This window comes from Penicillium psychrofluorescens (assembly GCF_964197705.1).
Source record: "Penicillium psychrofluorescens genome assembly, chromosome: 3".
Classification (NCBI taxonomy): domain Eukaryota; kingdom Fungi; phylum Ascomycota; class Eurotiomycetes; order Eurotiales; family Aspergillaceae; genus Penicillium; species Penicillium psychrofluorescens.
Window position 1 is genome coordinate 2,405,318 of NC_133441.1, and position 14,435 is coordinate 2,419,752.

Here is a 14,435-nt window from a genome sequence, read left to right on the forward strand (position 1 = left end):
GTCTATCTCTTTTCATCTGATCTAGCCCTTTTCTCAAAACAGGCAACAACCGAGTGAAGAGAGCACTTGAAGATTCAGAGATTTAACTTAGCCATAGTTCCACTATGCTGGGGATCCCGATACAAATTTTCAAACAGCGTCAGATTCTAGCTTCCCGTGTTGACAGTACCGACTGTAACGTTCCTGATAGTGCATCCGTGGGCTTCATACCGATCAGGGTACGACCCATCAAGCACACTTGCAAGCCAGGCCACAGCGCGGGGAAGCCCATTAACCATCTCATCTAGGTGCCCACCGATAGTATTTCGCTCATATAATATGTTTGCTCCAAGCATGCAGTTACGATTGACGTAGTAATCTGTATCTTGTACAGGGGTCGCCTCATCTTTGATCGCCTTGTAAACGAACACAGGCGACCGTGGAACACCATGATAGGTCATGAACTCGTTCTCCAAAAGGATCTGTCTGATAAGGGGATCGTGGAGCACTGCACTTCCGTTGACGAAGTAGTCATAAATGTTTTGGTTGGCGAAAGCGGCAAACCCCTGTGTAGCTGACATCTTTCTGGCAGCTAGAAATCCGGTTCTGTTATGGGGACCTGACGTTTTCAGTTGGCTGACTAGACGATCGTGTGCCTCTGGGTACTGTATCAAAGGACCAATCATGGCCCCAACAGCAATATAAGCAAAAGGCGTTCGTTTAACCACATCAATGCAATGAGTGGCGTTGGGAACCAAGCCCCCAAGAGCAGCACCGTGTATTTGGAGTTCAGGAGCGTATTGTTCTTGGATCTCCAATGCCCACTCACTTGCTATGGACCCTCCCGAATACCCCCAAAGAGCCACGCGAGACTTATGGTCGACCCCAAAGCCGGACGATAAAGAGGCACGTATAGAATCAATCGTTGCGTGTCCTTCTTGGATTCCAGCAACATTGGCGGCCAAGGGGCCCTCGAAATCCGGGACGGTAACGAACCAGCCTCGTCCCAGAGCGTTCCCGATATCAGTAAGCGAATTATCGACAATTTCATAGGCCGTGCCATCGGAAGGTCCTGCTCCAGAAGGTGGACTGCTGTAGAGCGAGTAACTTGGGCTGTTGTCGACATCAATCGTGTTGTAAGGAATTAGATAAGAAAGCAAAGCTGGGTTGGATGATAATCGCTTAGAGGGTGAGAAGAGAGTTGTCACCGCCCAGGATGGTTGGTAACGACTGTCCGTGGTGCGATAAAGGATATTGTAGACCCCTGAACAGTTACCTGTGATGTCTGATAGGTTCCCGGTGGCTTTTCTCAGTCGTAGTATGGCTCCCGGTGGGTGGAACTCGAAGCCATCTGGAGCACTGTACCAAGGATCTTGGCTCGGAGGAGGAGGTGCTGGTGGAAGAGCAGTCAAGGACTTGGACGTGGAATAAGCCGAGACTGTGGGGGACGAGAAGCATGTCCAGGCCAGTAGAGACCAAAGGACGCCATTGCGACCAAGTTGATTTAGATAATTCATCGAAGACGATTGACAAAAATGATAATTTGAGAGTATTTGATCTCAACTTTCTGAAATTGAGGAAAGGAAAGAATTAGGGTCACATATTTATAATGTTTAGCAAAGTAGGGAAATAAAAATACTCGAGGATCCATTTTGAATTTTGCCTTCGTTCTAACCTCTATTCGTATTTGCTCGGAAGGTAACCGCTGATCACATCGACACCTTTCTCTTGCAGAGCGGCGGCTGAATTCTCTGAGCAAGCGAGACCAACGATCTTGTGACCAGCTTGACGAAGCTCTTGGGTCTTGAACAACTGCCTGGCCGACGGCACGAGTAACAAAGACACGCGTAATGCGTGGAGATCGAATTGCGTCGATAGACTTTCCGAGGTGTAGGATTGTTAATCAAATATCAGAACTTGACAACAGACCTCTTGGAGTCATAATAGCCAAATAGGCAGTGGTTCAATCCGCTTCGGGATAGGCATAATTCAACTAGTCTTACGATGCTCGGACCTATGATATTGAACAATCTACGTATGTGCCTCTCACTAAGGCTCGCCTAATTGATAACTCGAAGATCGATAGAAGAACAGAACAGCGCCATGCGTAATACGAGTAAAGGTTAGCGCATCTCTACTAATGGATAAGGCTAGGTTAGCCTATGTAGCCAAGGGTACGTTCGGAGTTAAGCTACGTTTGGTCCTAGTAGTGCCCCCACCGCCTGCTGGGGCTCACCGATTTAATAACTAAAGGATTGTAGATCGACGTATAAACATAACAGCGCGACGCGGAATACGAGTAAAGGTTAGCGCATCTCATGGCTTCGGTGGTCAATGAGGCTAGATCAACCTATGTGGCAAAGGCGGCGTTCGGGGTTAATTGCCCCCGATCTTACCAGTGCCCACCCACACCAATGCGGTAGAGCCACTATTAGGAAGACACTCGCAGCCCTGCCACGACCACCACATCTCTTGTCTCATTTACCCATGCCACATCCTACTACAAATTGAACTGTCTGAATAGAGACCGGATGAGAATGTCGCAAATTCAGTCCAAATTCGGAGAAGGTGAGAGGAGACGCCGTACACACTCCAAATCTCGTCGTGGCTGCCGAAATTGTAAGCTTCGTCGGGTCAAGGTACGCTTTTATCGATTACCAGGCGTCTCGAAAAGAATCTAACATCAAGCTTTCAAGTGTGATGAAGCCAAACCGCAATGCCAGAAGTGTGTGCAGTTTGGACTCGCATGCAATTACAATTTATCCATTGATTCAGACCTCCAACTAGCGAGGGAGGAGACACACAAGGTTCACCTAGAGACCCCCGCTGGACATGTCGATTTCAACACCACCCCCCTCCATACATTTATGCAGCCTATGGTTCTGATTGGAGACGGACGTGGTTCTTTCCAGCTGGATAGGGAAGGTCTAGCGCGCCTCAGCCGGTTCCAGAGTCACACAGCATACACGTTTGCAAGTACCCGGTCTACTGAGGTCCACACAAATGAAGTGCTCAAAATTGCGATTAAGGCAAGCCTTGTCACGTAGACTTACTTTTAGATGTGCTCGAGACTAACTTTCTTACAGAGCCCGTTTCTGATGCACATAATTCAAGTCATAACGGCAATGCATGATCGAGCCTTAAACAACTCGTCGGATAACGTAAAGCGATCCTTGACCGAGACTTATCACTGGTCTCGAGCGGCTGCCTTGCTCAATCAAATATCATTCCCAATCCGACCTCAGGACCGCGATTCTCTCTGGGCCTCCGCTGGTATGGTAGGCGTGGCTAGTTTCGCTTCCCTTGAAGCAGTAACGCCGGAAGAAGCATGGCCACTCAAGCCTGCTGACTCCTCCGATCTGACATGGCTCCGTCTATTTGACGGTAAAATGAGTCTCTGGGAAGCCACCGATCCTCTACGGCCAGATAGTATCTTTCATTCAATGGCCACCGAGTACGCCATGATGAAAACCGAACCTCCTTCCTTGGAAGTGGAGAGAATACCAAGAGGGTTCGTGGAGCTATACTGCCTAGACGAGCCGCTAGCCTGCGATCACAATCCATACTATCCTGCCGTCTCATTTCTATCCGGCCTGCTACCTATACAATGCACGCAGGCGACAATTAGTAATTACCTTGGGTTCATGGACGCAATGACGCCTTCCTTCAAATACCTACTACATGAGAAAGATGCTCGTGCACTGCTCCTTATGGCTTACTGGTATGGAGGCATGTGCGAATCATTGTGGTGGGTATCGAGGCGGTCCAGGCTCGAATGCCAGGCAATCTGTTTATACTTGGAAAAGTATCATGCCGAAGAGGGGGATATTCTGAAAATTCTAAAATTGCCTCGAATACAATGCGGTCTCGCATCTTGATTGAGATAATAATATTCAAAAAAAAATCTCAATTGAATATGCACAAAATCCTCCACCACTAGGAGGAATATTAAAAGGGGGGTTTCTTTCTTGTACGACGTGAGTTCTTTTGAAGATATATATATTTGTCTTAAATGCCCATATTGGAATATACCAATATCGAGCTCGGTAGTCACGTATTGTAATTTTGAATGCTAAAATCACCGAAGTGAAGGAAGTGGGTGACTCGGTGATTCGGTGTCTATCTGGTAAACTAGGTTCGGGTCTGGAAGTCTAACTCGGACCCGACTTTCAGGGTTTGAAGGTCGGGTTTCGGGATTTTCCACAGGACACACAAAATGCATAATCACTAAGGTCATTTCCTAAATTGGATGCATTAAGTGACAGTTCAAATTTTGTAGGTCATTAATTTCAAGCTGTAACTTGCTTAATGGGAAATGGTGGATCGGCCTGTTGATTTTCCCGAATCGGCCCTGACGCTAACCTCACGTCGTATTCCGCGGCTTCTCTCATCGCCGCTTGCGTCCTAGCGCCTGACCAAGCTGTCCCTCCCCCCCCCCCCCCCACCCTCACCAGCCAGAGCGGAGAGAGCCCGACTATCACGAGGGGGCGGGTATATAATTCTCACCTTGGGCCTTTCCTACTTTCTTTGTTTCTCTGCTTCATTGTCTTTCACCCTTCAGTCAAAATGCCAAAGCTGAGCATTATTCGATCTGCGGTGGCTGAGCTCCCCAAGGGTCAACCTTTGGTTGTTTGTCTAGTTGGAGGAACAACTGGAATTGGCTCGTATGTAGCCAAGAGCCTCGCCAAAGCCTTTGCCAGTAATGGCTTTAAACTTCGCGTTTATATAATCGGTCGCAACGCTTCGCGTGCTGCAGATGTTATCAACCAGGGCAAAAGTGCCAGTCCCGGTTCCGACTGGCGCTTTGTACAGGCGACGGACCTCGCGCTTATCAGTGAAGTCGATAAATCATGCGCAGAGATCATTCGACAAGAGACTGAGGCCCCCTTACACAACACACCGAGTATAGATTTGCTATACATGAGCCATTGTTATCCGATTTTCGGGAAACAAACAAGTAAGTCACTACGACTAGAATTTCCGCGAATCTGCATATTGACGCACGGCGCCCTTAGCAACGAGTGAAGGCCTCGATGCCTTTCTTTCAACCGTGTACTATTCACGAATCAGATTCATTCTCCAGCTCCTGCCACAACTGACGGCCTCTCCACTGCCGGGGCATGTCATTTCAATCTATGCCGGAGGATTTGAGGACGGGACCTCACCAGGCGAGTCACCGATCGGCTGCCCTCCACCATCAACGTACGGTGTGACTGGGGTTCGAAAACACACGAGCTTTATGAAAAATTTCATGTTCGAGGAGCTTGCGGAAAAGAATGCTGGGAAGCTCAGCCTGACACATATTTATCCGGGCCTCGTCGATGGGCCCGGATTTTACGGGCCTGAAATTCCACCGTGGTTCGGGTTTCTTTGGTGGGTCTTGAAGCCTCTGACATGGCTCTACATGACTTCTGCGGACGACTGCGGCGACGTGATGACGTATCTTGCAACATCACGCTACCCTGCAAAGGGAACCACAGACAATAGATCCGCTGGAGGGGTTGAGGTTGCCAAAAGCACGCAAGGAGAGCCTGGCGGTGGTTGCTATGCCGTCGGGCAAAGAGGAGATGTATGGGCGAAAGGAAAAAGCTACGCGAAGGTTCGCGGGGACGGAACGAGCAAGGATGTCTGGGATCACACCATGGAGACCTTGACGAAGATTGAGAAGGAAAATGCGAAGACTAAGGCGCCCTAACTTGCGATTGTATTATTTGTGTGGGGATGCCCAGCATGGTGGAACTATGGATAGAAGTTTTGTACAGCACTAATCTCCTTGGGAAAGAAGAATGCATCAATCGAATATCTCCTACCATCCACATCTAAAGCTCGTTATTTAAACAGACAATGTCTACACGCACGACATTAAACAAGGGTTTACAGTACATAGATTACTACCTCCACACTAAAATTAGTACTACTGATGTCCGACTATCGCTTCTCAATGCAATTTTGTCTTCACATTTCGTCCTGCAAATAAAAGATGTGATGCAGCCATATGCTATGGATAGCATCTAGAATTTGGAAATGCCATTCGTATTGCCCGTCAATTCAACTCTTCCGGGCTAGAATTAATGTTCAAAATTGACATCCAATGCACTAGAAGCTAGTCTGCCATATTTCCTGTTGGCCGAATCAAACCTGCAGGTTAGCCCAGCCACGTCCTGCTCATGTTTTGTTCTGATAGGTGAATCTTCGATTAGTAGATCTGTTTAGAGGCGTAGTACCGAGGGGTAACTGGAGAGAATCGTCTCGGGGTCACCGGCGTTGATCAGTTCTTGGACGAATAGGCATATTTGGGTGCCGTGGTAGGAGTAGATGGCGGCCCGAAGGGTTATATGTTCAGCCGGACCAGCGCATTCATAGAACTGTTGTGTCCAGACAAAAGCCTCCTTGGCGTCGTCTTCTCCTGTCAGAAGAGCTTGATTCTGCTCATCCGGCACGCGTTAGAGAAGAAGGATGTAGCAAATATAGCGAAGCACAATATGGGTAAGGAGGAGAATTTAATGAGACACTTCACACTCACTATGTATGTGATCAATGCGCAACGAAGCGCACGGGGCACAATGTTATCGATACACAATCCACAAATACTTCGGAAGCAATAACTAATTAATTCTCTTCAAGAGAAAAAGCCCGTGGCAAAAGCCCCTGGGAAACAACCCCTGAGTATTTGTTTTGACTCAGTCCTCTGAGTCAGGTTGTGCAAGGGATGGTTCGTTAACTAAATGATCCATCGAGTTTCGCCGGGTAGGTCATTTGATTGGCCTTGCGACGTTGTTATTTAGTGATCTGTGTCGAACTGACTCATCGACATAGCCCTGTGAGATGCGGAATCTGAGATGACTACCACTGCGCTGAGCTCTACGATTCTTTCAACGGTGTCGGTAACTATCCACTCCGGTTGTATATGCGCCATGTTCCCGTTGGACGCCACCCACTCTAGTGCGCACCACAGTAAGCTTACTGGCGAGCGAGTAGCACAAGGAGATCGGAGGAATTAATAATTCTGCGCCCAGGATGCATTCTACGGTGCACAGGAGGGCGACCTATGCCCGTGCGCCGTCAAGGTTCTGTTCCTACAGAGGCACACACACACCCAGGTAATCCCCTGCAGCCTTGCAGCGGATGCGGATGCCCGGATTCCTTGGCCCGACCCGTTGAACTACGGCCCTGTTTTTTTTAGGCGGCCTGGTGCTAGGTGAGCCGTAGCTGAAATTTCAGCCGATCAACAAAGAGGGTGGCTGGAGAGAATTCTTACGGAACATTCCTCAGCTGCGTCATCTTGGTCATATTAATGCACCACGGGATATACACTGCCTCTCTTTTTGATTTCTTTTTCGGCAAATACTGTGCATACAGAAGCCATGTGCGACCCTGGGCGATCGGCGCTGACCTACAGCTGGACGCTCTGTACAGTACATGCGGCGCGCAACAGTAAAACAAGGGAGACTCTCCGAGCCAAAAAAAAAAAAATAGATAAATAAAAAAGCAAAAGCAAAGACAAAAACAAATCAAGGACAGCCCTGGAATCCGCGGCAAGGACGTGGAAAATTCTGGGTCTGTTGATCTCCCCTATCCCTTTCTTCGAAATCGCGGTGCGTGAGCATAAAAGAATGTAGAGGAGGTGGCTGGTGTTTTTATTGTTTTGGCATTACATCTATGTGACAGCAAGAAATAGAGAGAGGTGGGACTGTTTCAGCTACGGTGGGTTTGACCTGGTTTCATTGAAATAGAATAGAAACAATCAATAACAGCAATAACGAGGTCGCCAGCCGTTGGATCGCTTGCCGAATCAAGTCGTCGACGGACACGAGGCCTGCGATGTGGTTTCGGACTCTGCCTGCACCATGCTCAGGCTGGTCAGACGTAGAATTTTTTCTTGCGATCCTGCGATCAGGCGGGAATTGCGGTCTGCGATGGGCTGTGTTGCTGTATTTCCAACCGTTTTTGCCCAAAGGGTGGGTTTGCTGCCCAGCGAGTGGATTTCGGCGGATCAGGACATGCGTGGTTATCCCGATCAAGTGTGTGGTTTCGTGTTGGTCAAATTCTTCTTCCTACCGTTCTATCCAGTCGTTTCTGTTTAAGTAGGTTGCTAGATCAGTTACTCTGGGTCGGTGGAGTCCGAGCCACTGGATGAGACGGGAGCGTCCGCGATCCGAAGACCGTGGATATGATGATGACAGTAGTCCGGAAGGATGCTGGTGCATGGGTTCATGCAGATGCGTTGGCCATTTTAGGTCGGTTCTGGAAATCCAGCACATGGTCTACAATAATGGATATCAATAAACCGGTCTGGCTGGCTGGCTGGGATCTCTGGGCTGGAAACGAGGCGGAATGGATCTCTTCTTGGTTGTTTGGGTATCTTCTTAGGTATCAATTTGAGAATCTCCGAAGGCAACTAGGCGCCTATCCGAGCCATGAGGGGTACACTTGCAGACACACTAGTTGGAGGGGGTTCAGAACTAAGGATTTAGCGACAGGACCAACGAAGACGATCTTCGAGGGTTCTGCTTCTTACTGTCTGCTGCTCCTCGGGGGAATAGTAGCTGCTCTCGACCATTGCCCTAAGTGCCCAGACCAAGTGCTCACGAATAATACGGCAATACCGTATTTACCCCCGGTGGCCCCCTAACTAAACGCCACAGCCCAACTGGCACGGCCCCGGCATCTCTTACCTTTTCCCTCCCTTTTCCTCTTCTCCCTCTCATTCTCCTCTTTCCCAACTCCACCTCTCTTCTGTCGCTCTCTCGCTCTCTCTCCACTCTACCCAACTTGTTTGTGCCGGGCTTTGGCTAGTCCCGGTAGTCTCATCAAGAGAGATTTCGTGAAATCGGCCGCCTCGCCAACTCCGAGGAAGTCGTCTGGATCCTATCGCTGGAGGATCCAAACCCAAGTACCGTCCAGTCTGACAACACTTTTGTCGGTCGACCCGCCACAACGTTCAAATGCACACTCGGCACGTCCACTGTCAACCCTCCTCCTCTCTCCGATCGGAAACCGTACCACGGTGACGGTCCTACTCGAACCCCCTGTTTGACCTGCTCGCAACCGGCGTCGATTTGCTCTGGGTGCTCTGTATAATATAGTCTCTGTTTTCTGTTTTTGTTTACTGCTCGTTTCTTGTCACGTCGGCCGTTGCCTATGCTCATCCGATAATGTACCATTACTCCAGTCCACCGCCCGGGTGGTCTGCTTACGACTACACACAGTCGCCTCCAATCTCGCCACACTACGCCTACTACGCCTCTCAGTTTGCCAACACCTACTCTTCACCCAAGGGTACCTCGCGCCGACACACCCGCAAGGCCAGCTACTCGGCCACCAAGGACCCATCCGGATGGTATTCGGGCTACCCAACCGGCTTCTATGAACCCACGCCAGACTATGGCATGCCGCCGCGCAAGCACGATCATGTAAGTGCTTCCTTTGCGGCCCAGCCCAAATACCACCGATACTCCATGAATGGTGGCCCCGGCCATTTCGCGGGGGATGGCCTCGGCAATGGATCCGCCTCGGCGCAGAAACAACCCAAGATCTTCGTGACTGTGGTTGACGACGCATTCGATGCACCGTGTTCCGCCTATTCCAAGCCGCAACCCGGTCGCCCAGACCGTCCCCAGCCGAACTCGAGCCAGCCTCGTCGGACCACGTCGACACAGAAAAAACAAGCCGCTGATTCTTACTTTCCTTACCACCAGGTTCCCAACTACGAGGACATTGAATCAGCTCGACGATCCCGCACCCGGCGCCAATCCACGTCGACTCGAACCCCCAACAAGCCCAAGCCAGCTGCGGCCTCGAAGCCAACGCTCAACGCCACGGATGCGGACGCTGCGCGAGCTGGTATTCCGCCAGGTTATTCCATTAAAAACTGGGACCCTACCGAGGCCCCGATCATGCTTCTGGGCAGTGTTTTCGACGCCAACTCGCTCGGCAAATGGATCTACGACTGGACCGTTTTCCACCACGGGGCCGCAACGCCAATGGCCGACGTCGCCGGTGAGCTGTGGCTGCTGCTGATCAAGCTCGCGGGCAAGGTCAAGCGGGCAGACGAATGTCTGCCACGCATCCACAGTGTGGAGGCCCAAGAAGTGGTCGAGGACTTCCTCGAAAGTGGCGAGAGGCTGTGGGCGCGGTTCAAGAAGCTTCTCAAGGCATGTGAACATTACATGTGGAAGGCCGCTAAGCGAGAAAGTGGCAAGAAGGCGGCAGTGTCGATGGGCCGCAACGCGGGCTGCGAATTCGTCGAATCGATCTTCGGCCGCGATCGCGAGCTCGAAAATACGGAGAAGCTGATGAACAGCATCCGGCTGTGGAATATGCGCTTTGATGCCAACTGCGAAGACATCCTGCGCCGCCCATCAGCCGTGTAAGAAGAAGAAGAGGCAGAAGAAGAAGTCAAGACGAGTGACACCGACAGAGACAGATTCCGTTTTTTTATCCGCACCCTGGAGCATTTTGACCCTGGTTGAACTGCATGTTGGAGCGCGTTTGGGGTTGGCTTCGGCTGGTTTTGCTCGTTGCATTTTCCGCTTTGTTTGATCCTTTGCGAAGGATCCCCAAAAGTTCGTTCATGGTTTCGGCGCGTCTTTACTACTTGTTTCGTTTCCATTCTGGTGGCGGCGTCTTTTTTTCCCCATCTGGCGTCCTTTCTCGATGTATCTTTCCCGGATCGTCAAGTCCCTTTTTCTCAGTCGTTCGCAGTCCGTGTCGTTCTGCTTTGGTGATACCATCTTGCGATTTCTTTTGTCTTTTGTCGTTTCCTGTTTGCTTTTCTTGTTTCTTCTTTTCTCCAGGCCCGAGGAGGAATCGCGTTGTACATAGCAGCACCCTCGATCTCCGCGCCGTTTGATAGAACCGTTATTTACCTACACTGACCTTCCACGTTCTTCCTGCTATCTCATTATTTCCACGTCGACTTCTTAATGGCCACCTCCTCCCCAACTAGGAAGTGATGTGAACGCCGGCGCTTGGATCGGCTGCTTGTGCTCTGTTCTGCATAGTACCTACGTCGATTCACCGGTGCCCCACGGAAGCAGGTACGGAATGACGGCGATGGCTGATGGTCACCCGCCACATCTGCCCGGGACATGCATGCACGGCCTGCAGAAAGGCAACGTGGGTAATGACTGGTTTCCCAAAAGGGGGCGAGGGGCGGCGGCTAGGGGATGCTTGTTCGGTGATTGGACCCCCCGTTTTGGTGGCGCGCCTATCCTTTCCTAGTGGGGGTTGCAGAATGGATTATGCTTGGAGCCCTACGCGCCCTCGACGAAAGGAGAGCGTGCGGAGGTCTGATGATGTCTCGATGGGGATCCCTTCCAACCTTCCCCTCCCCTCATGCCTCCTCACTGCCCGACGGTTGCATTCTCGGACATGAGCCAATCGCCCACTTGCTCTACGTAGTATAGAACCAACCGGTCTGTTGTGCACACTCGTCACTGACCACCCATTCCCACTCCTCTCTGACAGGGTATCCACGGGTCTGTACTAGAAGCTCGCCCATCGGCCACTTTCTTGGCCCTGTCAACTATGTCGAGTCCAAGGACTCTGACCGTCCTTCTCGGTGGATACATACTCCTCAACGGAGACGATGACGCATGTGGAGTTTGTGCAGCACGTGACCTTGAAAAAGTTGGCCAGTCAAAGGACTTTTCCAGGCTTGACCGGCAAATTGACATCACGGGTGCATGCCATGAGTTGTTCTTGATCTTGAAGAGGAGAAATCTGGCATCCTCAGATCCCCCTAACCCGATCGATACATAAGAGCGCAAAATCTCGCCGTTTCTCCGGCTGATATTGCGATCTGCGCTTCGAAGAAAGGGAGACAGTCTTCTGGTTCGGGGGAGTGTCTCCACAAGGCGCGTCGGTGGCAGATTATTATTCTTCTTCGTCACCCTGAAATTTCTTTCAGGAGTTCAAGTTTCATTGTTATATTTTGGTTTCCATCTTTTTATCCAGCCCTCCGTCTTTCTTAGAATGCCTGGACGTGCCTGTTGAAGCCATGAAGAAGGGATCTGTCGCGTTTCAGACGCCCTCCGCGGCGGATGAGCGCCCGTCGCTATGGCATCAATTCCTGGGTTGCTTCCGCATGAGGCCGTCAGACGACGACGAGCCTCAGTCGTGGTGGATCGCCTCGACTGCTATCCCTTTGGCGGCAGCCGCCGCCGGCCCGCTGGCGAATGTCATGTCCATCGTCGCCCTAGTTATGCCGTGGAGAAGTGAGATTATCTCCTATAAGGAGGGACCTGCAGGGAATGCGATCCAGCAGGGCTATCCGGATCCTCACTGGTGAGTGCTGGTCACAATGATCAGATGTCGGGGCTGACTCGAGAACAATCATCAGGGTCACCGCATTGAATGCCATTTCGGTCGCTTGTGGTGTGGTGGGTAACGTGTTTCTTCTCTTCAACTTCACTCAGTCGATTCGTTATATTATCGCATTACCGGTCTCAATCGTTCTATGGTTTCTGGCGACGGGAATTGTAAGTTGTTGCGGCACCTGCTCCGATATGGTCCCCTATATGACAGGACATTAACTGCTTTTGTCTGTCGCAGTTGGTCGGACTTACGACCGCCATGTCTATATATGCCCCACCACTTGGAGCGAATGATGTCTACTCACAGGCCTATTGGAGCGCCGTCATCGCCGCATGTCTCTACTTTATACTGGCGATCATGTTGATGATCAACATGCTGGGATATTTCTTGGGCCGATACCCACAACATTTCGCACTCACAGACGATCAGCGCACCCTGATTCTGCAGATGACTGCGTTCGTACTGTGGTTGTTGATTGGTGCCGCCATCTTCCAACGCGTCTTGGGGATATCATTTGCGGACGCTCTATACTTTTGCGATATTACCGTTCTGACACTTGGATTTGGCGACATTGTTGCCACGACCCCAGTTGGAAGAGGTCTCGTCTGGCCATACGCGGTGGTCGGTGTCATCACCTTGGGTTTGGTCGTCAGCAGTATCCATCGATTCGCCAGTGAAGTCCACTACGACAACGTCGTCCGGAAACACATCGAGCATAAACGGCAGTCGACCTTTGAGCGCGCAGTTACATTTGCAGTCATCGAGGCCGCAGACCATGATCCCAATGTCCAATTGAAAGATGTCCTTCCGCCCGCACTTATCCGAGACGGGTCGGATAGCGCGTCTCGTCAATCCCAAGATGTGCCCATTCGCGACACGATCAGTGCACTGGCATCCGGTCGCCGCCCCAAGCTTCTGGTCATGCGCGAGGAGAAGGATCGATTCGACGCCATGCGCGCAATCCAGTATGAAACCATGCGTTTCCGCCGGTGGAACGACCTGCTTCTCAGTGTCATCGTGTTCGCCATCGTGTGGACGTGTGGCGCCCTGGTATTCTGGTGTTTAGAGGAGGACATGAGTTATTTTGGGGGACTTTATTTCTGCTTCTGCTCCCTGCTGACAATTGGTTACGGTGACATCACGCCCACATCGAATGCCGGGCGGCCGTTTTTCGTGATGTGGTCGCTCATCGCCATCCCGACGATGACTATGCTCATCTCCAAAATGAGCGACACGGTGGTGGCAAGCTTCAAGCATGGTACTGAAAAGATTGGGGACTGGCTTGTTCTTCCGCAGTCGGGCCAATACAAGACCTTTTTTGGACATTTCCCGTGTATCCTGGGGTTCATGCAGAAGCACGAAGAGAAAAAGCGTGTGCAGAGCGGATTCCAGGTTGGCGTTGACGCCGACACCGACGGAAATGAGGACGCCGAGACAGGAAACCGACCTCCTTTGAGAGAGCGTCAAGGCAGTACTCAGTCCAATGGTCGCAGACGCTCGCAGCGCGCCTCGAATCATCCACACCGCACCATCGAGGAACTAGCCAAGGCCAAGCCTTCGTCATTCGAGTTAGCCCAGCAGCTCGCCTTCGCCATCCGGCGGACAACCAAGGATGCGAGCGAAGGAGAGCGCAAATGGTACAACTATGAGGAATGGGTCGAGTTCTCCCGGCTGATCCAATTCACGGATCCGCGGATCCGGCCGCCTTCTCCCTCGTCGGCGGAGAGTCGGCGGATACCTGGATCAGATGGCGGTCCCATCGAACAGGAAGAAGACGAGTTCGGCGTGTTTAACTGGGACTGGATCGGCGAGAACAGTCCCATGCTGGCGAAACAGACAGAGCCTGAGTGGGTTCTAGATCGCCTGTGCGAGAGCCTTGTTCGATATGTGTCGACGCAGGAGACGAAACGGGCTGCGCGCCGCGGGCAAGCCGCGGATGAGGATGAGGAGTTTACCTTGAAGAAAGAGAGTGATCTCGGTTTGATCGAAGAGGATACTTGAGCATCCTTCGTCTGAGCTATGTACTGCATGTAGAATTGTCTTGTCTTGCCGCCCCCCCCCCCCTCCCGGTGTATTTTTCTTGATTTCGGGGGTTGTTTTTCTTTTTCTTTGATATACCCCAGCTGTAGGCTGAGCTG

General features: G+C 51.2%; 3 protein-coding genes across 3 annotated transcripts; all 3 read left to right on the forward strand.

Moving 5' to 3' along the window:
• Positions 1–4,994: 4,994 nt before the first annotated feature.
• PFLUO_LOCUS5038 (uncharacterized protein) lies at positions 4,995–5,674 on the forward strand (the record flags this gene model as incomplete). Its single annotated transcript, XM_073782450.1, has 1 exon — positions 4,995–5,674. A coding segment is annotated over one exon (680 nt), but the record flags the coding sequence as incomplete, so codon positions are not given.
• Positions 5,675–9,134: 3,460 nt separating this feature from the next.
• On the forward strand, positions 9,135–10,352 carry PFLUO_LOCUS5039 (uncharacterized protein; the record flags this gene model as incomplete). Its single annotated transcript, XM_073782451.1, has 1 exon — positions 9,135–10,352. One exon carries the CDS (start codon positions 9,135–9,137, stop codon positions 10,350–10,352), a length of 1,218 nt encoding a protein of 405 aa, XP_073639104.1.
• A 1,628-nt stretch (positions 10,353–11,980) lies between these two features.
• PFLUO_LOCUS5040 (Potassium channel) lies at positions 11,981–14,298 on the forward strand (the record flags this gene model as incomplete). The annotated part of the gene is made up of 3 exons (XM_073782452.1): positions 11,981–12,267; positions 12,323–12,461; positions 12,535–14,298. 3 exons carry the CDS (start codon positions 11,981–11,983, stop codon positions 14,296–14,298), a joined length of 2,190 nt encoding a protein of 729 aa, XP_073639105.1.
• Positions 14,299–14,435: the final 137 nt, after the last annotated feature.